The 26,778-nt window shown below is 40.7% G+C and overlaps 1 protein-coding gene across 1 annotated transcript in view; it reads left to right on the top strand.

The window, feature by feature from the left end:
• Window positions 1-25,420, top strand: part of LOC132437150 (uncharacterized) — a 54,896-nt gene extending 29,476 nt beyond the window's left edge. Inside the window, exons 3-4 of the mRNA XM_069541362.1 lie at window positions 21,194-21,402; window positions 24,631-25,420. Coding sequence (XP_069397463.1) covers window positions 21,194-21,402; window positions 24,631-24,713 — 292 coding nt within the window. The 3' untranslated portion in view covers window positions 24,714-25,420. The remainder of the gene's footprint in view (window positions 1-21,193; window positions 21,403-24,630) is intronic.
• The last annotated feature ends 1,358 nt before the right edge of the window (window positions 25,421-26,778 follow it).

Raw genomic sequence — 26,778 nt, 5'->3', positions numbered from 1 at the left:
ATTTAAAGAAAAAACTAATTCAGAGAAAAAATGTTAATCCTAGAGGAACTCACTCTAAGCAATCAATCATTATGTGTGTGTGTGTGTGTGTGTGTGTGTGTGTGTGTGTGTCTAAGGCACAACCAGAATGGTAATCGAGAGGAACTCATTCTAAGCAATCAGTCGTTATGCCTATGTGTGTGTGTGTGTGTGTGTAAGGCACAACCAGATCAATTCAGTGCAGCCTGGTAGGTCCCAGATGACTCTCCTTTTCAGGAGACTGTGATCTGAGGGAGCAGAATCTGGCAAGTGGCCAGTACCAGTAAAGAGCAGCCATGGCAACATTTATATTCAACCCCCCTCTGCAGTCAAACCTACAGGTTCTGGAATTCCCTGGCGGTCCAGTGGTTAGGACTCATCACTCTCACTGCCAAGGGCCAGGGTTCAATCCCTGGTTGAGGAACTAAGATCCCACAAGCTGTGTGGCACAGCTTTAAAATAAAACAAAAACAGAGGGACTTCTCTGGTGGCGCAGTGGTTAAGAATCCACCTGCCAGTGCACGGCACACGGGTTCGAGCCCTGGTCCGGGAAGATCCCATATGCCGTGGAGCAACTAAGCCCGTGCGCCACAACTACTGAGCCTGCGCTCTGGAGCCCGTGAACCACAACTACTGAGCCTGCGTGCCTAGAGCCCGTGCTCCGCCAAGGAGAAGCCCGCACACGGCAATAAAGAGTAGCCCCTGCTCGCTGCAACTAGAGAAAGCCTGCACACAGCAATGAAGACCCAACGCAGCCAAAAATAAAACAAAATAATTAATTAAAAAAAAAAAACAAAACAGAAACAAACCTACAGGTTCACTTGGGTCCCACAGAGCAGTCAAGTCCACTCAGAAGCAGACTATAACCCAGCAGGTAGACTTTCCCACTTGCCAACACATCCAGAAAGGGTCTTTCTTTTGCTTTCATTTTCAAGGTTACATTTTCTGTATAAAGAATTCTAAGTTGATGATATTTATTTATTTGCATGTTTGTTTGCTTTCAGCACTTGTCTTCTGGCTTGCTTTGTTTCTGATGAAAAATTGGTAATCATTCTTATTTCTGTTCCCCTCTATGTAATATATCTTTTTTTCCTCTGGCTGCTTTTAAGATTTTCTCTTTATTGTTGGTTTATGGCAACTTAATTATGGTGTTCCTTGGTGTGATGATCTTGTGTTTATCCCTCTCGGGGGTTACTGAATTTCTTCAATCTGTGACTTAATGGTTCTCATCTACTGTGGGAACATTTCAATCATCATTTCTTCAAATATTTTTTCTTGCCACACTCTTTCTTCTACTTCTGAATTACACTCCTTGATGTTGTTCCACACTTCACTAGGGCTCTGTCTTTCTTTTATTTCTCCCCAGTGCTTCAGGTTGTATAATTCCCATTGTCCATTTTTCAGGTTCACTGAGCTTCCACAGTGTATAATCTGCTGCTGTAATGCCCTTCCAAAGAAATTTAAAATTTTTTATTTCAAAGAATGTATTTTCAGCTCTAGAAGTTATATATGATTTTTAAAACTTCTTAATGTCTCTACTTGTTTCCAAATTATTTCATGTTTTCTATTATATCCTTGAACATATTTATAAGAGATATTTTAAAGTCCTTTTCTATTAATTGTAATAGACTGAGTTTATCCTAGTTATGAGTTACATTTCCTTGCTTCTTTATGCATCTATTAATTTTCTTTGCTGCTGGATCTTGTACTCACCATACTGTTGAGCTTCTAGACTTTCTAGTCTTCCTTTTGAGAGTATTTTGTTCCAGCAGGCAGTTAATTTACTTCCAGATCAGCTTGGTCCTTTCAAGTCTTGTTTTAAAGCTTTGTTAAGATGGTGTTTTTTTGTTTTTTTTTTTTTGCGGTACTCGGGCCTCTCACTGTTGTGGCCTCTCCCGTTGCAGAGCACAGGCTCCGGACGCGCAGGCTCAGCGGCCATGGCTCACGGGCCCAGCCGCTCCGCGGCATGTGGGATCTTCCCGGACTGGGGCACGAACCCGTGTCCCCTGCATCGGCAGGCAGACTCTCAACAACTGCGCCACCAGGGAATCCCTGTTAAGATGGTTTTAAAGCAGAAGGAGTCAAAGTTTTTCTTTAAAGGGCCAGGTAGTAAGTATTCTAGGCTTTACAGGCTATAGTCTCTTTTGCATCTTCTTTTTTTTTTTTTTTTTAAACAACACTTTAAATTGTAAAAAACATTATTTTCTCAAAAGGCATTCGAAACCAGTTGGATTTGTTCTGTAGGCTGGATTTGCCAACGCCTGTTTTAAAGAACTCTTTAGGGCTACTTTAGCTATACGTTTAGAGTATTGCCTTTCTGAAGTCTCTATTAAATGCTGTCAGTCAGGGACTATTCAGTGTCTGAGATTTTATCCTACTTGCAAGCCTACAACAGCAGCCTAGATGCCGGCAGAAAACAGGAGACTCCTAGGTCAGAGACAAAGGACTTTATTACAGCACAACAGGCATCCTGAGCTTCATATTCTCCTTGGTTTCCCTTGGTCCCTGTACATCATGGGGGCATTGCAGAGTGGATCCAAGTGGATGTTACACACACAGTGGATCTGTATCACAGCTGAGGAACCCTGAGCTTAGGAAACCTCTCATTTTATAAGATAGCTGCTAGCAAACCTGTCCAAACTTTGCCCTGGAAGGAGCCATTCTCTTTATTACCCTGGTCAGGAAACAAATTTGCCCTTTGTCCTGGAGGGTGACACTATAGCATCGAAAGGCTATTGGATATACAAATATCCTTGGAAAGGTAATCTGGGACAAAATTGTCACAAGACATGGAAAAATGCCATGGAAGATTGTCTCTTAGCACCCACATGTTCAAGAGGTCTCTCCACCGGTTGGAACTCAAATGCTTCCCATCTCTGTTAAAGTGTTGCTTAAGTCTCAGATCCCCGGTAGTTCTTTCTCTGAGAGTTGTTCTTCTCCCAGTAGTTTTGCCTGGCCTTATGGGGTCCTATCTTATGCATGTGCATCTTAATATTCAAACAAACACTCAAGATGACCCTTACGCAGATTTCTGGAACTCTGTCTCTGCACATCTTTCTCCTCTCTGCTACTCTGTTCTTCAAACTGCAGTTACTTCCTGAGCTCCAATCTCTTAAACTCAGCAAAACCACCATCCTCTGCTTAAGTTTTCCTTCTTTGTGAATTCACAGAGAGCCTCCAGGCAGAAAGCTGGGGCATTTGTGGAACTCAACTCATTTGTTTTCTTTTCCCAGGCAACAAAGCCCCATACAGCTTGTTGTTCAACTTCTGAAAATGGTTGTTTTATATATTGTTTTATTTTTATAACTTTTTATAGCAGGAGATCTAGTCTGGTACTGCTTACTCTATCATTGCACAACTGTCTTTTTAGCATTAACTTCTTTGTGTTTTGGAATTTTGATTTGCACAATCACTGAGTGGGAGTTACTTCTGTTATTCTTTCTTACCCCATCTCCAATTTAATGAATATTTTCATCTGCCCTTGTCCCCATTCCAGACTCCAGTCCATAAACAAGATCTTAAAATGGCTTTAGAGGACTCCAGCTCCGTATCGATATTAGGAATACGTCTAATCTATTAACTGAGCCAGGTGGTTTCTCAGTTCACTTGCTGTAATGATGTTTTTTTGTCCTTTTCCTTTCCTGGGTCCACTGCTTCTGATAAACCCACAGGTCCAGGAAGTATATTGGCAGTAGTTTTGTCCAGCTTCCTTTTGTGAGGCTGGGAAAAGTCAGGTGACCAATCATCACTGGTTACCCGGAACTATGGGATTTCCGGAAACTCAGGAGTTTCACTGGTAAAGCAGAGAGTGTCCTAGGGAAACCAGGATGGTAGGTCTGCACCAGTTCCTGGCTTTCAGAACAATGCTGGCTTTGGTCTCCATCTTGACTAGAGCATTTTAGCCTTGGTATTCCACCAGAACTAAATTTCCAGTTGCCACTAGTTGTTTCAAGACCCAGGCCCTGATAGGCTGAAGCTTTAGTCCAGCTCACTGCTTTGCATTTCTGTTGTGTTTCTAGTGCACAAAGATGTTTATCTTGTTTTTCTGAGCCCAGCAATGACCTTTTGGTTTTCTCTTTTTCTACTTTATCTGCCTTACCATGTGTTTAGAGCATACAGGATGAATTGAAGCATGAATTTACTGTGCCACCTGACTGGAAATTCTACCAATCCTTTTTCAATTTGATATTGACTTAGTTTAGGAAATAATGCAATTTAATTGCCTGCTTTGTTTAGAAACCCTCCAAGCCCTTCCAGTCATTTTGAGGGACTTCAAATTACAGAAATTCAGGTGAATAGTCTCTGTCCATGCAGTGGCTGAATTCTGTTTGAGGGTATTGTAACTCAGTACTTGAGTTAGCATAGAACAAAGGAGAAATAGCATCCTAACTGTCCTCCATTCCACAACTTTCATCAACTTGGTTGAGGAAAATGGCATCAAATACTGCTTTACCATCATCTCCACTTCCACTTACAGCTACTCTCCTTTTCTTATTCATCCCTTCCTGAAGACGCAGAAGGAAGAAAGTCAAAGGGAGGCTTGGGCCAGTGGTTTCTAACCTCTTTCTTATGCAACCCTCAAACTGTTTTTGGAGAATATATGGATTTTCAGACCCTTTGACATAACTATGGAGCCCTCCCACATAGTTACTACCCTTGAAATTGGGCAAAAGGAGCAGGATAAGCCTTTCTGCTTCCTTGTTTGCCTCAAATTATGCTGTCTGTATTCTTTTAGATGTGAAGATTTTTAAAAAGTTTTCAGCCTTTTGCTGTTGCATTCTGTTGACAGTAACAATCCAGTTATTTGTCTTGCAGACTTGCACTGTGATCTACAGTAAGCATTCAAACTATTTCTACCGGATTAAAGAGTTTTTGAACATCGGGGTTTTCACATTTCAAACCCAAGTACCTAATATCATGTAAACCAAGCTTCTATCATAATACAAAACTAGTGAAGTAGCAAAAATACTTTCTAGAGCAAAGTAGTTCACATAACCATCTTAGCTCTACTTAGAAAAATAGTCCCATCACCCAGCTTTGGACTTCTGTTTTTAAAGTGGTGGAAATGTGTACGTGGCTATTCACACTGAGACATTTAAAAGTTGGTATCTTTAAGGGCTAGTCTATTTTTAACAAAAATAAAATAAATATGTGAGTTAACTGCTCACGTGATGGAATTAAATATTTTCTGGGAAGTAATTTAGTAAAAACCAAATGATTCAAGAAATGATTACCTTACTGTTTTGTTAAAGAAACTAGTTGGAAAATGCCTTGTTGGGTATCTTAAAATAACTCCATAGGTAGCTGGTCTGTGACTCCTGACCCGCGTTGGGGGCGTGTACGGAAAAGTTACAAAATGAAATAGAGAGCCATTAGCAATTGAGAACACACTTATTTAACTGGGAGTAAATATTGCCAGACCAAGTTTTGTGCTAAAATTAGACGTTGGGGTTGGTCCAATAGCAGCACAAGTTATAATCCTTTAGAAATCGTAGTCTGTTGGTTCAAATCAGGACACCACAACATGAGAATATAAATCACTTACGTCTCCATTGCAGGACAGTAGAGTTACCAAAGCTAGAATTACTTCTACCTAAAGGTTGGATTTTATTTTATTTTTTCTTTTTTTGCTTTTCTTTCATATGTGAAAAGCCCCTTTGAAAATGATATTTAATTTCCTAGTGCTCTGGCCCCATGCATCAAATATATATATATATATATATATATATATATATATATATATATATATATATATATATGCATTTAGGTAGGTACTGGGAACGGCATACTAGAACCTAGGAAAATTAATGGGAAAGGTAATGTGGTATAGTGCAAAGAGAGTCTACCTTGGAGTCACACGCACCTGCCTGTGAATCCCAGCTCCACCACACTCTCTAAAACCTTGGAGAAATCACTTCATTTCTATGGACCTCGGCTTTCTTACCTTGTTTTTTATTTATCTTTTATTTTTTATTTTTTACCTGTTTTTTTAAAAAAGCAGAAAATGTCAGGCGCTGAGAAAATGCTTTCCCCTTTCCCCTCTGCACCACCATCAGAAGACATTTAGATAGACAGAATTTCATTAACTTAATATTTATTGTGTGCCAGGCATTGTGCTACGTATTATCTCATTTAGTCTTGACATACCCATGAAGTAGTGGGGCTTAAACAGTCCTTATATATGTCTTTAGGCTTTGCTTGCCTAAAGGTACATGGCTAGAAAGTGACAGAACCAAGACTAGAGCTCAGTGCTCTTAACCACTATGATTTCAGACTCACAAAAGATCAAAACTTAAAGATAACCTACCAATTAAATGCTGCGAGAAATGTAATGACAAACCATTAGTTTCTCACCAGATTTAATTTTTTTTTTTTTTTTTTTTTACCAAATTTAATTTTGATACATGTATTAGTTAGGGCTGCCATACAAAATACCACAGACTGCGTGGCTTAAACAACAGACTTTTTTCTCACAATTCTGGAGGCTAGAAGTCAAAGGTCAAGGTGTGGTAGGTTTGGTTTCTTCTCAGGCCTCCCTCCTTGGGTTGCAGATGGCTGCCTTCTCTGTGTCCTCACATGATCATCCCTCTATTTGTCTGTGTCCTAATCTCCTCTTCTTATGAGGACACTAGTCATTTTGGATTAATGACCCCATTTTAACTTAATTACTGCTTTAAAGGCCCTGCCTCTAATAGAGACAGTCACATTCAGAGGTCTTTGGGGTTAGGGCTTCAATATATGAATTTGAAGGGACACAATTCAGCCCATAACAATGCATATATAGCATAAACCATGTGATACCAAATAAAGAAAACAACTAACCCCCCCAGAGTGTTCTCTATGTGTCAAACACTGTTCAAAACACTTTACACGTATTTATTTAATCCATATGAGCTAGGTACTATTCTTAGCCCCATTTGTTACTGAGAGGTTAAGTAGTTTATCAAGTCACATAGCTAGTAAGTAATAGGATAGGATTTGAATCCACACAGTCTGACGCTAGAGTCTGTATTCATCCAATACATTATACTGCCCCTCTCAACAAGAAGCATCCCATTTGGGCCAAAGAACCAGAAAACACAGTAATATCTATTTGAAGTAAAATTATGATTAAACTTCAGAACTCTGTATATGTTTAACTAGCAATTACTATGCTGTCCTACATGAAAAATAATGAAGCAGCTTTCGTTTATTCCTTGGTTATGGCTGAAGTAATAAATCAGAGTCACTTAGAAAATGGCAAAGAAAAATTCTAAGTAAATTTCTAGCATTCTACTCTATGTAATGAAGAATTAATACAAAGCATTTCTCTTCTAAATCTTCAAAGGCAAATAGTACCCACAATGAAGCATTAATATGTGAAGACCCAGGACACATATGCCTCACTTCTGATTTTTCTCGTTAAGTGGGCATCATTCCTGCTTCAGCCCATTTACTGAAACAAGAAAAGGAGCTGAGTTTCATGTCTGGAGATGGTGGTCTCGGGGATAGCAATACGCTCCTTCCAGCTACTGAAGTCTGCAGGTCTACAGAAGCAAGAACTTGGAGCCAGATGTGACTAGAAAGAGAAATTGTAAACTACCCCCACCCCCTTCCAGAATCCCCCAAACAGTTAGGGAGGAATGTAGGGTTCCCACTGCACAAAGGAACAGGACTTGAGCTAATTTAGTTGAGTCTCAAAGGACGGCATTCATCAGCTCACATCTGGTTTAAATCCAAAGTGAACACAAGAATAGATTTGGGGTTAGGAATAAAATCACTGCTGTGGTACTCTTTGCCAGTCATTTTAGTTTGTCAACAGAGCCTCTGCCTTCAAGGTGCTTACAATTTGATGACGGTGGGTATTTACAAAGATGTGATAACGAGAGTTTACAGAGCACTCACAGTCAAGTTCTACTTTGAACATAATCAATATGAAAATGAAGAGTGGAGATACTTGTTACTGCTGTTCAGGATTTTAGAGGCCACTGCTGACTGGAGTTAAAGGCAAGCTGACTGGAGTTAAAGGCACACTCACTGGAGAAAACTTGGGTGTTGAGATGGGCCTTGAAAAATGGTGTAGGATTTGCTTGGGTGAGGGGAAGTGAAGGCATGTTAGAGGATTCAGTAGCAGCTGGGGCACAAAGGCAGGAGTGAGGGAGCCATGTGGGAACAACAAAGAGACCTCGTCTCTGGAACGGACAGATTTGGGGGAGTCATGTGAGGTACTTTAGGATTAGACAGAGTGGGGTCAGATGATGAATATGGCTCAAGCTGGAGGTCAGAATAATTCTGTTAGTTGAATTGCTCATTGCAATCATCTCAATTCTCTAAACATGTTGGTAAGAACATGTCTCAATAGAACTAAGTGCTTTGCCACTACTATATATAAAAGGATAACTAGTAAGAACCTACTGTACAGCACAGGGAACTCTAGTCAGTACTCTATAATGACCTATATGGAAAAGGACCTAAAAAGGAGTGGACATATGTATACGTATAATTGATTCACTTTGCTGTACCACAGAAACTAACAACATTGTAAATCAACTATACTCCAATAAATAAAAAAAGAACTAAGTGCTTTGCATTCAGTGGCATGTTTGTTATCCTTAAGGCTGCTCAGACTACAACATACACTGTGGACCGCTGGCCCATCAGATTTGTGTCGTGCCTAATTGAGCTGGGGGATCATGCACCTGTTAGCCGTAGGCCTCCATAGACTCAGGCCTGGCGGGAGGCCTTGGAGCAAACTCACGTGGTTTCTAAGTGCCCTGCTGGAGTTGGGAGGAGGGTGCCACTGCCCCGCAAAGGCATATAGCCTCAGAAATGACTTCAACTTTTTTGAATCAATGAAATACACATTCTCTGTCTGCATTTTATAACCCTTCAGAAGGGAGAGCTCTAGGGAGCTCTGGGACGCGCCACCCGCTCACCGCCGCGCCGTGCTGTCTTGTAGTAGAAAGTTTTAGAGTCTCACAGACCTTTGACTTCTGACCCTCCTGTGTGACATTACACAAGTTTACTAAAGTTTTTGAGCCTGTTATATTTTTTAAATCTGTAAAACAGACCAGTAACTATGCAGTTACAGTTCACTCTCTTCCTCCTCTTTTGTGACTTCTCTCAGTTGCTGACATTTTTGAAGAACATCTTTTTCTAATCATAAATGCTCTCTGCTATCAAGGAGGCGAAAACCTTACCATTTAGGAGGCCTATGGCTCCTGAAGGAAATATGGGGGTGGGTAGAGTTGGCCTGCCCCTCCCCCCTCCCCAATCATGTATTTATCTCCTCAGGCTAGGATTTCAAGTCAACCAGAGCCACTCCTCAGGATAGCACAGAGCTCAATAGGGTCCAGAGTTCTTGGAAATCATGTCAGAGTAGAGGGATCAACTACCCTTATTCATATTGCGTTTAAAAGAAGAAAGAATGGCTTAAAGCCAGTATGTGGCCTAAAGCATATAAAAATTAAGGTTACATGTGACAAAGCATTTTACGAGTTCAGAAACAGTTGGGCAAGGCCATAAACTATCATATTACTAAATTGCTACCATTTCTAATGTTCAAGGCTCCAACTACAAGTTTGTCCTTAGAAATTGCAATGTGCTCTCAGTAACTTGGCGCAACCCAGTTGCGCTTCCAGCTAAGAAGCACATAGGGTTTGCTGGTTCGTATTTTGCCTATATTTGAATCCTAAAAATAACCACCTCATGAGAACAAGATGAGCTTTGTGAAGACTGTATTCCAGTTGGTTAGAAATGGAAGATACATTTTTCCCATGGCCTCTTGCCTTTCATTTCTAAACACATTTGTCTCTACTCTGAAGCAGAGGAGACTATTAGAGCAGCTGCAGTGAGCAGCTGTAGAATCTTCTGTCATCTGCTCTCTAGCTTTGCAGACTTTGTCCCATCCTCTGCTCCCAGTTGTCCTTTTCTTTCTCTTTAAAATCACCTGCCCTCCTCAGGTCCTGGCTCTGTCCCTGCAGTGATTTTAGGGGATTTTGCCTGGTGTCCCCCCCCAACTTTTACCATTCTTTACAGTAAACAAACAAACAAAAAATCAATAGGGAAAACATTTTTATCTTATGAGCAACAGCTGGAAGGGGGAAAAAGTCTATCAGCCAATACAGAGCTGCTTGCTGCTGCCCCTGCAAGTTCTGTTTGTCATTTTTGGTGGTGCTCTTTTCCATGTGCTGCCATTTCAGTACAACAGAATGCTCTACTTTTACATCTGCATGCAGAGGCCAGATGATTACGACTCTTTGAGGGGAAGCCCGCCACAGATTACCTTGAGAGAAATGATTTATTCATCCTGCGCACAGTCAACAGCTCTCCCAGAGGCCCTAACCCACAACTTCGCACCGAGTGCTTAGGGACTGTCTGAGCCGCTCCCAGCATCGCTCTCAGTGCACAATAAGCTGTTACGAACCAGCAGCTGTGGAACGCTTCTTTTTCCTAATGTGTAGTTGAGCATAAACCTCTCTCTAAGGCAGCTTATGGGAGCTAGTGCAGGACAAGTTCCTTTGCAGAGTATGTTAAAGTAATTTATGTTCCATGGCTTTTAGGGAAGAGCCAGCTCATTTTGACAGGTCCTTTTAATGTTGTTTGATTTTGAACACTTAGAAAATAAGCTTGCATTCTTTTTCTCCTTTTGAAAAGCTATTATGTGGTTTTGAAACATACATATTTTAGATCCCACATAATATATTATCCAAATACTAATTTAAAACAAAGTATTATTTAATATATCTGATTTATAACACATTACATGCACCAAGCATAGAAATCAGGTAAAAACATAAGTCTTATTCTACTATGTTGGCAACAGAGAATTCTGCCTTAAAAAACAATATAAATCATCTTTTGCCACTGCTCTCTGAAAATAATTTGTGGTTAACAAAATCAAAATTGCACCTGCAAGAACTGCCAGTAATATCTTCAATTTTCACTGACAGCACTCTCCCTTCTCTCCCCCCGCATCTTTAGACTCAGGGAACAGCAGCACAGTGTCCACAATAAAAACAAACGTGAAAGAAAGGAAAGGAAGAGTTTGTAAAATTTCTTTGGGTGTGAAAGAGGATGGATCCTAGCATGAACAGCATACAAGTACACAGACAAAGCATACCTAAAATAAGGCAGTACACACACACCAGACTACATGTGTATATGTGTGCACGTGTGCGTGTGCCACTGCCCATTTTCTCACAGAAGTATAGTAGCTTCACTACCTAGAGGTAAATATCGATATATCAATGCTATATGTGAAAAAGAAAACCCAACACTAAATTGCCTTTTTAAATATTACAAAAAAACAATAAGAGTATCTTTGCTTAGAAATGTAAAAATAATGTGCTTGCAAATGCTAATTAATTAGAACTGAGAGTAAATACTTTGTGAAGAGTAGATAAGAAACTAGAACAGTTAGACCTCAGTTGGCCTGGGCCAAGTGTGAAAATATAGAATCACAGAAGCTTGGAGCCAGAAGGATTTGATTAGACTTCTATAAATCACATCTTAGAGGCATGAATCCCCTTGGTAACATCCCAGTCAAGTGGTCATTCTGCCCTGGTTTTAAATACTTCTGCTGTAAAGATACTCATTACTTCCAATGCAACCAGCCTCAAGTTCTTATTTAGGGAAGATAAACTTATCTGTACGTATATACATCCATTTGGTTCTTCTTCCCCTTCAACCCACAAAGACTAGATCTAACCCCTCCTTCAACCCTTCAAATATTTGAAGACAACCATGATGCCTTATAACTGTCCTGTAACTGAGCTGTCACTAACCTGGATTGTCTCCTAAACCAGTCAGCCAGGCTCTTTATCCATCCACACCACTCAGCAGCTGAAAGATCTTCATTCCTGGAGTAGACTGGTTGTGGTGCTTCTCAGGTGATGGGCCTGTGATGTGACTATACTGTGTTGATGAGTTACTGCTGAAGACACTGGAGCCAGAGAGGGGAGATCCTAAATGGAGAGAGACCAGGGAAGAGCTTGAGTCTTAATTAACGTGATGGCAACAAAGGCAGGCACTGTGATGTTTCACCTGTGCCGAAAAAACAAAAACAAAAACTATTACTTCATGTCATTGACATTCAACCAAGCCTGTAACTTTGGAGTTAGCACCTTGAGCTCTAGTTGTACCACCAGTTCTGTCATTGGCCAGTTGCATGCCCTGGGGAAATATTCCCCACCTTTCCAGAGTTGCCTCTGTGATATTCAAAGGTATATGCTGCTTTTCTGCCTAGAAATGTGGCCCCTCTCCCGGTCGGTCTCAGTTTAGATGTCATCTCCAGGAACCCTTCCCTGACTCCCACCCCTACCTCACCTTGAGACTGGCCTCTGTCTTCCATTGCACCCTATGTTCACCTCTATTGTAGCCTCACTCCATTGTGTTTTAATCACCTGTTCACTTGTCTGTGTCCACTGTACTGGAAGTTCTTTAAGGCTAAGAACTCAGTTTTGGTCTCCAGCACTTAGCTCAGTGCCTGGTGTATACCAGAACTCAGAAAATATTTGTTGAAAAAAGACGAAAGGAAAGAAAAGACTAAGAGGGAGAAGATAAGATGAGGAAGTTGGGGCATATTATGTATCTAGCTTCTTACAGCTAAAACTCTGCAATTCCTTGTTCTTAAGTTCCATCTTTAATGTCAACCACAGACTTTTAGAAATCCAGATTTTTCTCTAGTAAGAAGATAAGTTTCAAGTGGTTACACCAATTAGAAAAGCTATAAATATTTATACATGTAATACAATTTTAGGACTGAGATTTAGACTTCATTTAACAAGCTCGAAGTTTTATTTTATATATAAGGAAACTGAGGCAAAATGAGATTAAGTTATTTGCCCAAACCCCCCTGGTTAGCGGGAAAACCAGGTTTCAGACACTGATCTCTTTGTCCCTGTTGGGCTGTACCCCCCAGCCCTTCAAGCTCTGCAGTTGCCCAGCCTCAGAGACTGAAGAGCCCAGAGATAGCAACAGAACCATCAATGGTTTATTGGATAGGGGGAGCTTACACAAAGGATCCTGGAGGGAAACCCCACTATGTGTGGCAGACAACAGGCAGGACGTGACAGCAGCCTTCACTACTGGGGCGGCGGAGAAGGAGGCTACCATTTACAGGGGGGAAGCCAGGTCAGGTGGGCTCATCAGTTACCAGGGACTAATTAAGCCCTATAATTAAGAGGATTGGATAGTCATGTGAGTGAAGCAGGCACTGGTCAAGCAGGGGATGTATAGAGAGCAAGGAAACAGCCATCTTGAATGGCCTAACCATACAGCCCCCAAACCAGGATAGCAGGCCTCTAGTCTTCCTTTTTGAAAGAGCTGCTACAAACACGGCTACAAATGAAAGTGACAGATGTTTCTCCTTTTATGTGATGGTTATATCAATCCACAAGTTACTGGCTGTAAATTAAACTTTGATAAACACCCTTCTCTGCTCCTAGAGAAACTAATGAAAATTACTTCTCTTTTCTCCCAGAAACGTGGGAGGGTGGTACCGTGCTTCACCAGGTGGCTTCCATAAGTTGTTTGCTAAAGAGTTGCAGTCACATGAATTGCTTTCAGCCAGATTCGCTATCAACGCTCAGTGTTCTGGTATTAAGCCATAGGGTGGTGCTGCCATGAGACCAGCTTCTTGGCGAGTAGCCCTGAGGTGCAGCTGTAAGGTGACCCTGGTGCAGGGTTGAGGCCAGAGCCCAGTGCTCAGTGCCAGAAACCTGAGCCAAACACTAGAACTAAGTCCCAGGGCACTGAATTGGTCTAAAGTAAAATTTTAGATGAAAAGATTTTTTTGTTTACTCTGAAGAACCACTTCATTTTTTTAAGCTCATAGGAAAGTTAGATGTTTTGCCATTATACTTGAAATATTTTCCAGAGGCCAAACGTTTAAAAAAGAAGACGAGGAAGAAGAAGAGGAGGAGGAGAATAAGAGGCTTTAGATTATTTAAGAAGTCATGAAAATATTTCCTGAAAGCAACATCTTTCATAAGATATGCTAACTGGAGAACCTTTATTTCTCTGTCTTGGAATATGCTGCGAAAGTTGTAAGGTGGTATTGGGGTGGAAGTGGTAGAGTCCTGGTCAAGGTGATGGTAATGACTGAACCAAACTCTGAACCCACACAGATTTGAATTCAGCACACAGCCCCACCACTTCCTAGCAGCTGACCTTGGGTAGTATGCTTAAGCATGGAGACTATGTTATATATTGGGGTTTTCAACCTGGCTGTGGTAGAATCACCTGGATGCTTTCAAAAAGCATCCTTGCCTGGGCCCCAGCCCAGACCAATTAAGTCAGACTCTCCGGGGTGAGACCCAGACAAGGATAGTTTTAGAATGCTCTCTGGTGATTCTAATGTTGCAGACCAATGGCCTCGTGATCGTAACTTTGGTGCTTGGAGTCAAATTGCTTGGGCTCACATGACAGATATGCCTTTTCATGATATTTGACCTTGGCCAATTAACCTGTGTGACCCTCAATGTTCTCATCTGTAAAAATGGGTTAATAGGAGTTTAGAGTTGTTAGAGGATTAAGCTAAGTAACTCATGTAAAAGCACAGTGTTGTGCTTGTGTAAAAGCATGTGTTGTAAGCACAGTGCTTACAACATAGTAAGTATTCAATCATAGCTGCTATTGTAATATTTATTAGCCATAATTTCTTTAATTCACATTGGGTGTAAAGCCCAGTTGGATCCTGTTCACAGTCCTGCAGAGAACACTGAAAAAAGAAAGATAGCTTACTAATGAACATGAAAATAAGTGGAAAATTTTTATAGGGATAAATATTTGTGTGCAACCTTCTTGCTAGATTTTGAGTGAAAGGATAAAGTTGAGTGAAAGGTGTCTGCACTGACTCAAGCGCCCATGGGAACTTCTGCTGCTCTTCCTCTCATGTCAGCCCATCCCTAGGGTGCAGGTCCTTACCTCACCGATGAGAAGAGGAGAAGCTGCTGAGATCCCAATAGTTTTAAGCCACCAGCTTTAAGCTGTGGCAGAAATCCATCATGAGCACTAACTCTCTAATTCAGAAGTTGTTGGCTCAAGACACACAAATTGTTCTAATGCTTAGGAAAGTGCTTATAGGGGCAAAGAGGAAAGAGAAAACAAAAGTGGTTGACATGTTCCTGATAACCGCTCCGTGTCTTGCTCTGCCACTTAATAGTCAGGCAGCCTTGGACAGGCCACTTATCCTCTCTGAGCCTTGGTCTCACCTCAGTTCCCCATCTAGAGATTGGGGATGATAATATCAACCATGCAGGTTGGTTGTGAGGAGATGTAGTATGTGAAGCCACGCTGGGAACACAGTAGATGTTCAGGGACTTTTATCCTCCATGTTACCTCCTACCCCCTGTAACGTGTCCGTGTTTAGAAACGCCCTTTAAATAACCCCTGGGGGCAGAAAGAGAGAGAGAGAGAGAGAGAGAGAGAGAGAGAGAGAGAGAGAGAGAGAGAGAGAGAGAGAGATCCTCCCACATTGGTAACTCAATAGTATTCTATATACTCTGCCCTTGCATACATTCAGGTATTGGAAATCATGTGCCATATTTACTTAAGAAGCTTCCCTACCCCTTTGTAGGTATTAAAAGAACAGGGTAGCAAGGGAAAATCAGAAGTTGTCCCTGATTTATCTGTGGCTGAAGAAGGAACTAGGGAGGTGCAGCGAGCAGCATTATTTCTTCCTCCAGGTGAACTAATGAAGGCTTAGAAGAAACAGCTGCATCACGGCCAGGGTGGCCTAACCTTGTCCTTTCACTTTCATTATATGCTTATCTGGCCTTCAAGGAGCTGTTGTTGCTGTATCAATGGTTGACAGTCATCACTGCAACCAAGGGAAATGTATGTGACAAAAAAACTACATTTCATTAAACTTTGGATTGAGGAAGTATATGTATAGGATATAATTATTATTTTTTAGAAATTAAGGAAAATCATCCACTCATTCAGCCTTCAAATATTTATTGACAGCTACTGTTGTAACAAACACCATTCTGGGCACTGAGGATACAACAGCAACTAAAACAAAAATCCCTGCCTTTTGCAATTTCTATTCTAGTGGAAGATGTAGACAGTAAAAAAGATAAATTAGTAAGATATATAGTATGTTAGGAAGTAGTTAGTGCTAAGGGGAAAAATAAGGTAGAAAAGGGGACTGTAAAATATCAAGAGGTATATTAGATGGTGATCCAGGGAAAGTCTCATTGATAAGGTGCTTTTTGTTTTTTTTGATAAGGTGCTTTTGAAGTAAAGACCTGATGGAAGTGACAAGCCAGCCTTGAGGATGTCTGAGGGACAGCTTTCAAGACAAGGGGTCCTGAGATGAGAGGGTGCCTGGTGTGTCTGAGGAGCAGCCTGGAGGTCAGCGTGTGAGCTGAGCATGGAGGGAAAGCAGTCTGAGATCTGGTCAGAAAGAAAACAGGCCAGTTGTATGGGGCCTTGGAGGACATGATAAGGATGTCGGCTTTCACTGGTAGTAAGAGGAAAAGCTCCAGGGAGTTTGGGCAGAGGAAAGATATTATACAACCATTTTTATTGAGTGTTTGCTCTGTTAGATTCTATTTTAAATGCTTTATTTGTAATCCTCACAATTACCTTATGAGGTAGGACCCACTATCTTCTCCATTTTACAGCCGAGGAAACAGAGGCCCAGAGAGGTTAAGTAATAACTTGCATGAGGTCACACAGCTGACAGGGACATGGTGAAAATTTAGACCCTGGCCAACACTTAACCACCTTGTTGTCCTGACCCCAAATGCTTAAGAGACTGAGGGTTTTTTTTTTTCTTTCTTGATATCTGTATTTCCAGAGCACACTTACAATGAAATCACTTCATACTCATTCATAAATACAGAACTTCTTTGCTTAAACTGATAAATATTCCAAGTATTCTGCTTTATGATTTCAAGTTTTTTTGTTTTTTTTTTTAAAAAGCCCTCAGGGACTTCCCTGGTGGTACAGTGGTTAAGAATCCACCTGTCAATGCAAGGGACATGGGTTCGATCCCTTTTCCAGGAAGATCTCACATGCCGCGGAGCAACTAAGCCTGTGCACCACAACTACTGAGCCCATGTGCTGCAACTACTGAAGCTCACATGCCTAGAGCCATTGCTCTGCAACGAGAAGCCACAGCAGTGAGAAGCCCACGCACTGCAACAAAGAGTAGCCCCTGCTCGCCACAACTAAAGAAAAGCCCTCGAGCAGCTGTGAAGACCCAGGCAGCCAAAAAAAAAAAAAAAGCCCTCATATTAGCATATTAACAAGCATCTTGACATGTCTCGCTTTAATTATGCAGACAGCAATTTCTTTTTTGCTTCTAATGTAGAGGTTGATTGGGAAATTTTTTATTTTATTGCTTACAATCTTACCCTAGCTACCTAAATCACTACTATAAGATTTGACATCTATAATTTATCATTTTCCTCTGCTATTAGATAAAATGCCCTTTAAAACATTCCACAGCAAGGTGAACACAAGTCAAGCTTGCAAAGTTCTAGAAAAAAGAATTGCAAAGAATCATTAAAGAATAATGAACGTTGACTTATGTAGCATATGATATCAGGGCTGCCCAGTTTAACAAATATAATTATTCCAAGTCATTTTCAGAAGGCCTCTAAATTTCAGCACCTAATTTTCATCATCTTTCAAGGAATAACAACAAAAATACCTTACATTTACAAAGACTCTAAAAGCGAACTCTTTAATTCATTTCTCTGGATTTCACTAAAGCGAAGCATGAAACAATAGACAACTTAAAATACAGGAAACCCAGATTCCTTTTGCTACTGCGTGGCTTTAACATTTTACTGCTATAGCCAAGAGTCCTTGGTTTCTGCGGCCAACAGCCTTTTGCATGCTGATTTTGCAGAGAGAGTCTCTCAGGAGTTATTACTTTTGAGCACTATCTACGATGACTCCAGTCTCTGCAGGAAGTGGGAGGTAGCAGAGTTTGGGAATGAAAACACTGAGGGAAAAATCTTTCCAGACAGAATTGTCAACTCAATCTAATTTTAGGTTTCGGGCAGAACACATAGCTGTACCTTCAGCTACCTGCAAACATTTGCCTCTCAGGTGCCCATCATTGAAGGACTACAACCAGGCCAAACAAAAATAATGAAGTTTTCTATCATAATATTTTTTAGTAAAATAGGTGATGTGTCAGAGTATGTGTGTGTATGCTTGCACACGGGCAAACCATGTGTGTGTACCCCTACGTTCAAGGTTTCATAGCGTTCAGAGTAAAGGAGATGGCCCAAAAGGGTTTCTTTCTATTTTTCATAAACTCTATTTAATTTTTCCTTCCAGTCCCTCACAACCAAAAGGACTAATAGTCCCAGGCGCAAGACCTCAGAAACATATTACTGAGTTATGTGAAACAGGAATAGGAGACATTTTTAGTAATACTTTCTATGTGGTAGCTATTTTGGTATTGAAACAACTAAATCAAATCTAACAAAGGTCTTTTGAGAGGAAATGGTTAAAAGGGCATGTCTTTCCTTTTCTAAAAGGAAAACCACAGCAAAGTATTCCGATCAGGAATAAATTAAAGAGCACTGCACTTTTCTGCAAGGGTCAGGAAGTCAAGCTCTTGGCCTTGGGCTGCTTCTCAGCCCCACCCCAGCTGACCCTGGGAACAAGGCACTCCCCATCTCTGTGTGAACTCAACAGTTGCTGTCAAGTCCTGCCATTCCTCTGCAGAAAAGAGCCAGGGATTTTCTGGCTCTTGCCAGAAATCAGAGTCAGAAGGAGGTAGCTAAGGTGCCGGGGGCTTTCTATAGTGTCCCAGTGCCAGCTTTCTGTCGCCAAAGGAAAATTCCCTAAACTCACTAAAGCCAAATCTCACATTTTGAAAAGTCTCCAAAAGAAGTTTCATAAGCTGTTTTGCTGCTAGAAGATTAAGCTCTCATTTCCCAGATTACATTTTTTAAATGTAATTTCCTTAAATTCAGCAGCACTTTTAATCCATGACACTCACTGGTAGACAAGAAAAACAACTCTGCTGTCTTCACAATCGATTTAAAGCTTACAGATGTGACATCTCAGTACTTCATGTTGTGGTTAATTGCCTTATACTAACATCTGATGAAAAAAAAAATATATATATATTTTTAATGTTCTTATATAACCTGTGCAGCTGACATGTGATTAGTTGGGAAATAGGGGCTGTGAGGTGTCCCAAACAGCTGAACTTGATCAAGATGTCATGCACTCTTGACCTCTTTAATAGACTATTTTGCTCTTTTGACAGCATTCAAAATCTACTTGTCCTTCAAGGTCTAGCTCAGTTCCTGCCTCCAGCCCAAATCTGTGCCTGACCATTTAAGTTCTCACTGAGATCTTCCCCCTGGCACCACCTTAAGGCCCTATTGCCTGTGCTATTATGGCATTTGGATATGTCAGCGTACACCATATTTTATTCACTGACTTTCAAGGGCCGTGTGCTTTCTCTTTGGCTCCCCATAGTGCCTAGTCTGGTGCTGAGCACATGTGGATGCTCCGTGGTAGAAGTGAATCAAATTGACTTACCTCCTTTTTCATCATTTTCCCTATGATCATATCTAGGGCTAAAATTTGCATTATTGCTTTTTATTTCTCCAGTCATTGTTCCTTAGTGACCCAGGAGCATCTAGAATGAGCTGCAAGTTAGATCACTCCTGGAATAGGTTGGTCACCTGTGGTTTTTGGCTTGGATGTCACTGTCTGTACCACCCATGGAAATGGGAGACAAGTTACATCCCTTATGACTGTAGTCATTAGGGAATTACCAATGAATATAAAGAGAAAAAATAAGCTAATGGAACAGAGAAAGAAAATAAAGAAAAGGATGAGGGGAAAAGAGAATGAAAGAGGCAAAAAAAAAAAAAAAAGCTCCCACAATCCTACTTTCTGATGTACATACGTTTCCTTTTTAAATGACAAAACATAAAGACTCCTCGCAGGTATATTTAATGGATGGTTACTTGCATATCTTAATAATGTTTGCTCTCTGGGGAATCATATACAGAAACAACTGCCTTTCCAGTTTGAATTAGGAATAAAGTGGAAAGGCAGTTACTTTGGGAGGAAGTAAAAGCAAAGCCTAGTAACACTGGTGCATTGTATGAGGCAGTGAGAAATGACAGTTCACAATGAGGCAGACTTCTCTCTTCAGTGATCAGCCTGCTCGGCCCTCAATGAGTCCGTGAGATTCCGCATTTTATAGGTTGAACTTCCCACTGGCAGCAACTGAAGCAGTTTATTATGCACATCTGTCACGTGATCCACTTCATCAACCAAATGGAACTGGGAGAATAAGCCACCCTAACAAGATCCTCAGTACACTCTTAAAAACTACTTACAGATGTACTCTTCCTCCTAGGGGATACAATGCGTTTCCTTGTACGGTGCCACATGATACAGGAAATGCATTATCCCCATCCAAATTCAGGCATACCAGGAGGAAGCCCATGAAAAGAAAGCGGCTCAGAAAAGCACACATGGCTTTTGCAAAAGTCCTGAGAGGGGCTCCTACACCAATTTGTGATAACGGCAGATAAAATCCCAGGCCTCTGAAGCTCAGTTCATTACAAATGCTAATGTCCACACAGGGGGAAGGAAACCACATCAGCAGTCAGCATCGACACAAATGTCGCCAATGCTTTTTATTTACGGTTGTCACTGAGTCCCCTCAGCAGTATGCCACATCTCCATTTGTGTTGTAACTTTAACTACGTTATGTGCTTTCACAGCTCGCTAGGTTATGTACCCATAGGTGATTTGTGCTTTCAGACTGTGTCTGGTGAGATGAGCGGCTGCACTTCTAATCTTGAATCTGGAACCATTTTGTTCCCATTCAGATAAGATCGAAGGAATGCTTTTGTAGATGCATCCAGGAACAGTAACACCTGCCATTGTTAAATCTTCCTGTTTCAGCTGGGGTGATCAATTTATCATTCAGTCAGTCAGCCAACAGCTATTTATTGAACACCTGCCACGTGCCAGACACTGTTCCAGGCATTGGAGATATAACAGTGAATAGAGTCCTACCATCAAAAAGATTACATTCTAGACAGGGGGAGGGGGAGACAGCAAACAAGTATGGAATATGGCAGAGTGTGTCAGTCAGGATAGGCTAGTCACTTTGTGGTAATAACAACCCAATCTCAGTGGATTAAAACAACCAGGTTTATCTCTGACTTACACTGGGTGTTCATTGCAGGTCAGCTGGGGGCTCAGCTCTGTGCAGCTTCACTCTGGGACCCAGGCTGCCTGGAGAATCCCCATCTGGAGCATGGCCAGTCTCTGTGGGAGAGGGAGAAGATAGAGTGGTGAACTGCGCACTGGCTTATGCCCGAAAGGGACACACGACCCTTCTCCTCACATGGCACTGGACAAAGTCGGTCAGGTGGCTGCACCCAACTTCAAAAGGTGAGGAAGTGCAATCATATCATATGTTTAGGAAAATCAGACATACTTGGTGGGCAGAACTGTCCCAATGAAGATGATTGCTATGAAGAAAAAAAGCAAGGTAAAGGAGATGGTGTCTGGGGAGCTGGTTTCCACTTACAGAGATGGTCAGGAAAGGTCTCTCTGATATGGTGACATTTGAGGAGAGATCCCAAGGAAGAGAGAGAGGGCCGTTTGGATGGGGTGGGGACAGCATCCTGCAGAGGATACAGCAAGGGCATAGTTTGCCTGGCATGTTTGAGGAACAGCAAGGAAGTGAAGATGGCTAGAGGGGAGCGAGCAAGGGGAGAGCTGTAGAAAAGTAGGTCAGAGACATAAGAGAGAGTTGTGGGACCCAAGTGGGCACCTTATTATAAGGGCTATGGCCATTGCAGATGTTTGGGTGAAGACATGATCTGAGTTAGGTTTTAAAAGAATCCTGTAGCTGCTGTGAGGAAAATATACCAGGGGGCCAAGGGCTGAAGCAGGGAATAGTTGAGAGGCTCTTGCAATAATCCAAGTAAGATAAGAGAGTGGGTAGTAGTCAGACTCTGGAGAGAGTTTGAAGGTAGAACAAACAGAATTTGCCCATGTATTGCTGTAAGAGAAAGAAAGGATTCAAGGATGACCAGAAAGGTTTGTTTCTTCTAGTAATCCCTGGATACACATAAGGACTACTTCACGTGACTTTTGAGAATCTTCAAATTTGGCAAAATCGCATAGCCCATAACCTCCCTCCAAAATGAGTTGAGAGTTGAAGAGCCAAGTGGAGAGATGGATGCTGGGTGGTCAGCTTGATTCATGGACCATCTAAGGGACATCTCTCCCACACTGGCCTAATATCCAGTCTCTCTTAGGGTTTTGATCCATGTTACTTTATAAAACCAGAAAAATGAGCTTCATAATTACAAGCAAAACAGGAGCTTCTGACTGAGTCATCCCAACCTCATCCCACTCCTCTGTGAACCTCAGGTACCACTACCAAGAAACTTAGCTATACAACACAAGATCTGTCCTCAGTATACGCTGGTATAGTGGTGTGTCACCAATTCTCCTAAAGGTAGGTTGAATAGAAATCTTAATAAATACAATAAAATAACATTATGGTGTTCTTCTGAATAGTTTCCCCTCTTTCTGCTCACCCTGTCTTCCCATCACATGGTTCTCCCCATTCACCACCACCCATTAAATGGCCACTAGAGCGCCCTACTACACCTGGGCCTTCTCTTATGTCTTCTCCAGCTTAGGAAAGCACAGGTTGAATGCACAGTTTGCCAACTACCGTAATGGAATGAATAAATAAAGGTCATTGCTGTTTTTTTTTTCCTTGGCCGCACTGCACAGCTTGCGGGATCTCAGTTCCCCGATCAGGGATTGGACCCGGCCCACTGCACTGAAAGCCCAGAATCCTAACCACCAGGCCACTGGGGAACTCCTTATTGCTGTTTTTAAAAACTGTATATTTTTGGTATTTGTAATCAAAAGCATTCGTTCATTCAAAACATCTTCTTGAACTCCTACCGTGTGCCACTTCCTCTTCTAAGCACTGGAGACACAGCCATGAATAGAATGTGGAAGTAATACATATTGTTGAAAACTGGGAGAGCATAGAAAAGTATTAAGAAAAGATAAACTTTCCACTAACTCACCACTGAAACATAACTGCTAGTAACATGTTGGTGCCCTGTCTTTTTCCAAGCATACATATTGTTCCTCCTTGCTCTTTCGAATAAAATTTACAACTCTGGACTTATACAGTACATTTTTTTCTTTAAAAATTATTTCTTCTTATAAAAATAAATTATAGCAGATGCTCAGTAAGTATTTGTTGAATGAATAAATTAATTATAGAAACAGTAAATTACAGAGAAGCAAAAAATTAAAAATGAAAGTCATCAATAATATCACTACTAAGAGATAGTATCACTAGTAATAGTTTGGGTTGTTCAATATGGTTTTGAATAATCAACATATTTTTACAACATCGCTCCACAATGATTATTTTGTAAATGACAACTTTCTCTTTTTTCCTAATTACAAAAGTAACATGCCATTGTAGATATTTTGGAAAATATTGAAAACTACAAAAGGAAAAACCAAAAGTTATTTGTAGTCCCACTGCCCTGAGACTACTGCTATTAATATTCTCCAATTGGGCTTCCCTGGTGGCGCAGTGGTTGAGAGTCCGCCTGACGATGCAGGGGACACGGGTTCATGCCTCGATCCGGGAGGATCCTACATGCCGTGGAGTGGCTGGGCCCGTGAGCCATGGTCGCTGAGCCTGCGCGTCCGGAGCCTGTGCTCCGCAACGGGAGAGGCCCGCGTACTGCAAAAAAAAAAAAAAAAAAGATCTCCAATCTTTTTGGAAATTTTTTTCCAATCTGTTTTTTCTTGAGCAGTACAGCAGGTTTGTTAAGAGCCTGGGCAAGTTACTCAGCCTCTCTGAGCCTCAGATTCTTCATCTGTAAAATGATACTAGTAGTACCCACTTTGTAAGATTGGTGTGAAATTTAAATAAGATAAGATACACAAACTGTTTAGTTTAACATCTGACTGACCCATTATAAGTGCTTAATATGGGAACTCTTACCACTTTGCAAGACATTTCTATATAGTTGGTCAGACTTTATACATGAATTTTTTGTCCTCTTTTTTTTAAAGAAAGAAACAACATTCCTCAATCTCATTAAATTTAAAATTCTGAGACGATCTCAAATTTTCAGAAAAATTGCAAGCAAAGTACAAAGATCTTTTCTCCCTTGAAATATTTGAAAGGAAGTTGTCAGTCCAATTCCTCCATTACCCCTGAATATCATAGCTCACATTCTACAACTCAAACAGAGACATAGCTCAAAAAGAGACATTCCCCTACAACTCCAGTGCAAACAGCAAAATTGAGAAATTAACATTGGTACACTGGGGTCTAATCCTCAGACTCCAGTCAAATTTCTCCACACATACCTTATAACAAAAGGATTCCAGTTCCAAACCACACCATGCAATTATTCCCCATGTCTCTCCAGTCTCCTTCAATCTGAAATAGTTCCTCCACCTTTCCTAGACTTTAATATCCTTGACACTTTGAAAGAATATGGGCCAGTCATTTTGTAGAATGTCCCTCATATGATGTTTTCTCATGATTAAGTTATGCATATGTCTTTGTCAGGAATACCACAGAAGCGATGCTGTGTTCTTATTGTATCTTATTAGGTAACATACCTGTTTTGGCTATAACAACCTGTGCTGGACCACCTTCCTACACAGATACGCCTCTCACCCCACCTGGGCTCTGAAATATCCTCTTCACCCTGCCTCGACGCCAACATCTCGCACTAGGCTATGCCTTTGCAAGAACACTCCCCTCACCCCACGTGGGCTCTGAAACCTCCTGCCGGGCTGCCCCTCCCACCCTCAATCCTCAGCCCACCTGGGCCACCCTGAGCTGAGCCATCCTCTCAGCCTGCTTTGGCTCTGACACTGAGCTAAGCTGACCCTCTGCAGGGGTGGCTCTCTTGAGCTGCCTGGGCACTGGCACCAGCTATCCCACTCGTGGGATGCCCTCCTCACTCCACTTTTGCGGTGTTCTAATTCTTTAAAGATTTCTATTATCTGTGTATATAGTATCAGTTTTTCCTCAAACTAGAGGTCTGTGTATGTATTATTGATGATCCATCAGTAATGATGTGTTTTCATTTCAATGATGATCTAAAAAATACTTACATTATAAAATATAAGCATATCTGGGATGTTCGTTATATAACCACATACTTTTAGTGTTGGTGCTTTGTGTTTATAATTGGGTTGGTACCGCGTGATTGTTAATGTGTCAATATTTAACTTTTAAATTGGTGGTAGTTTTAGATTGGCATTCCTGGCATCAAAATACAAAAACCATCTTGATTTCTGTTCAGTAAAAATTATATTGCGTTTTCTTACCAACTATAAATCTAAAACTGCTCAGTGATGAGATTTATGTCTTTATTTAATAAATTAATTTTGACTTTCCATCATAAAAATAACCATGCTACTTTAATTGTCACAGGCTGATGAAAAAAGAACTGAGCTGGCTGACTTGATACACAAATGATGTACTCATGCAAAGTGAAGGCCAAATGAATCATGGCACTGGTATAAGTGAAGCTTTACAATAGTTCAAATAGAGGACAGTAGAGAGAAAACTGAGTCATTACAGGTCTCTTGGTATCATAGGTTGAACTCAAAAGAAGCTAGGCAAAGCAGTCACTTTTTTCAGATTATTGACAGATGTGTTTGTGTGTGTGTGTTTATATGGCATATCAGCTTGCAAATATTCTCCATGAAGGACTTTTGTTAGGAGCTTTTTAAAAAAATAATTATCAATATTATATTTTGGAGAAAACCATTTTTAGATGAGTTGGACCAATTAAAATAATCAACTGATGGTTTCAAATGAGTAACCTGATGGAAGGAAAAATTATGGTAATGATTGCGAATCAAAGGACTGTCCATCATGCTCATAATCAAATATTTAGGTCAACAATTGAGACATAAAATGCATAAAAGCATCTTATTATGCTTTTATAATTACATGTATACATTGTAATTAAATCCAACATTGGCTACTTAGTTTCAGCAAAACTTTACCACTTTTACACTAAATTAATGTTTCTTATTTGAATTTATCTGGTGATCTTGTTTTTATCTAGCTTGTTACATTTGATTTCTTCTTATGGTTTGTTTTAATTGTGGTAAAGAAACCACATAACCTAAAACTTACTGTCTTAACCATTCTTAAGTGTACAGCTTGGTAGTATTGAGTATATTCACACTGTGTGCAACAGACGTCTAGAACTTTTTCATTTTGTGTACTTATAGTTTTTAATGAGCTATAAGTATAAAGCATTTATACCTAATTATACATTGGCACGTATTTAAGGAACAAGATGATGAAAATTATTTAAGTCAACATAAAAGGTGGTCTCAAGAGAACTTTTTCCTTTTGGGAAAAAAGGAAGAGGTTTAAGAAACACTAATCAATATGGTAATTAACTTCCAATCTAAATGTTTGCTTAGGCCCACCCCCACTTTTCTCCCCGGCTGGACGGTTCACAGTGGACTGGGAGGAAAAGGCAGTGATACCTCATTTCTTGGAAAAGCAGAGCCAGGGGAGAGCATAGCAGTTTTCCCAACCTGAATTCAAAACTTGCTTTTAAGTAATAGGTATAATATGAATACAATACTGCCTTTCAAATTACTTTTCAAAATAATTTCAAATCCATTATCCTAATTTTGAGGCCCCGTTGTGAATCTCTAAAGTTAGTTTCCTTTAAAGTCAAACCTCATTGCCAAGTTTGATATGTTATAACTCTAATCGTCCAA

This window comes from Delphinus delphis, chromosome 14 (genome assembly GCF_949987515.2).
Source record: "Delphinus delphis chromosome 14, mDelDel1.2, whole genome shotgun sequence".
NCBI lineage: Eukaryota > Metazoa > Chordata > Mammalia > Artiodactyla > Delphinidae > Delphinus > Delphinus delphis.
Note: the sequence above shows the minus strand (reverse complement) of the source record. Positions and strands in the feature narration are given on the sequence as shown.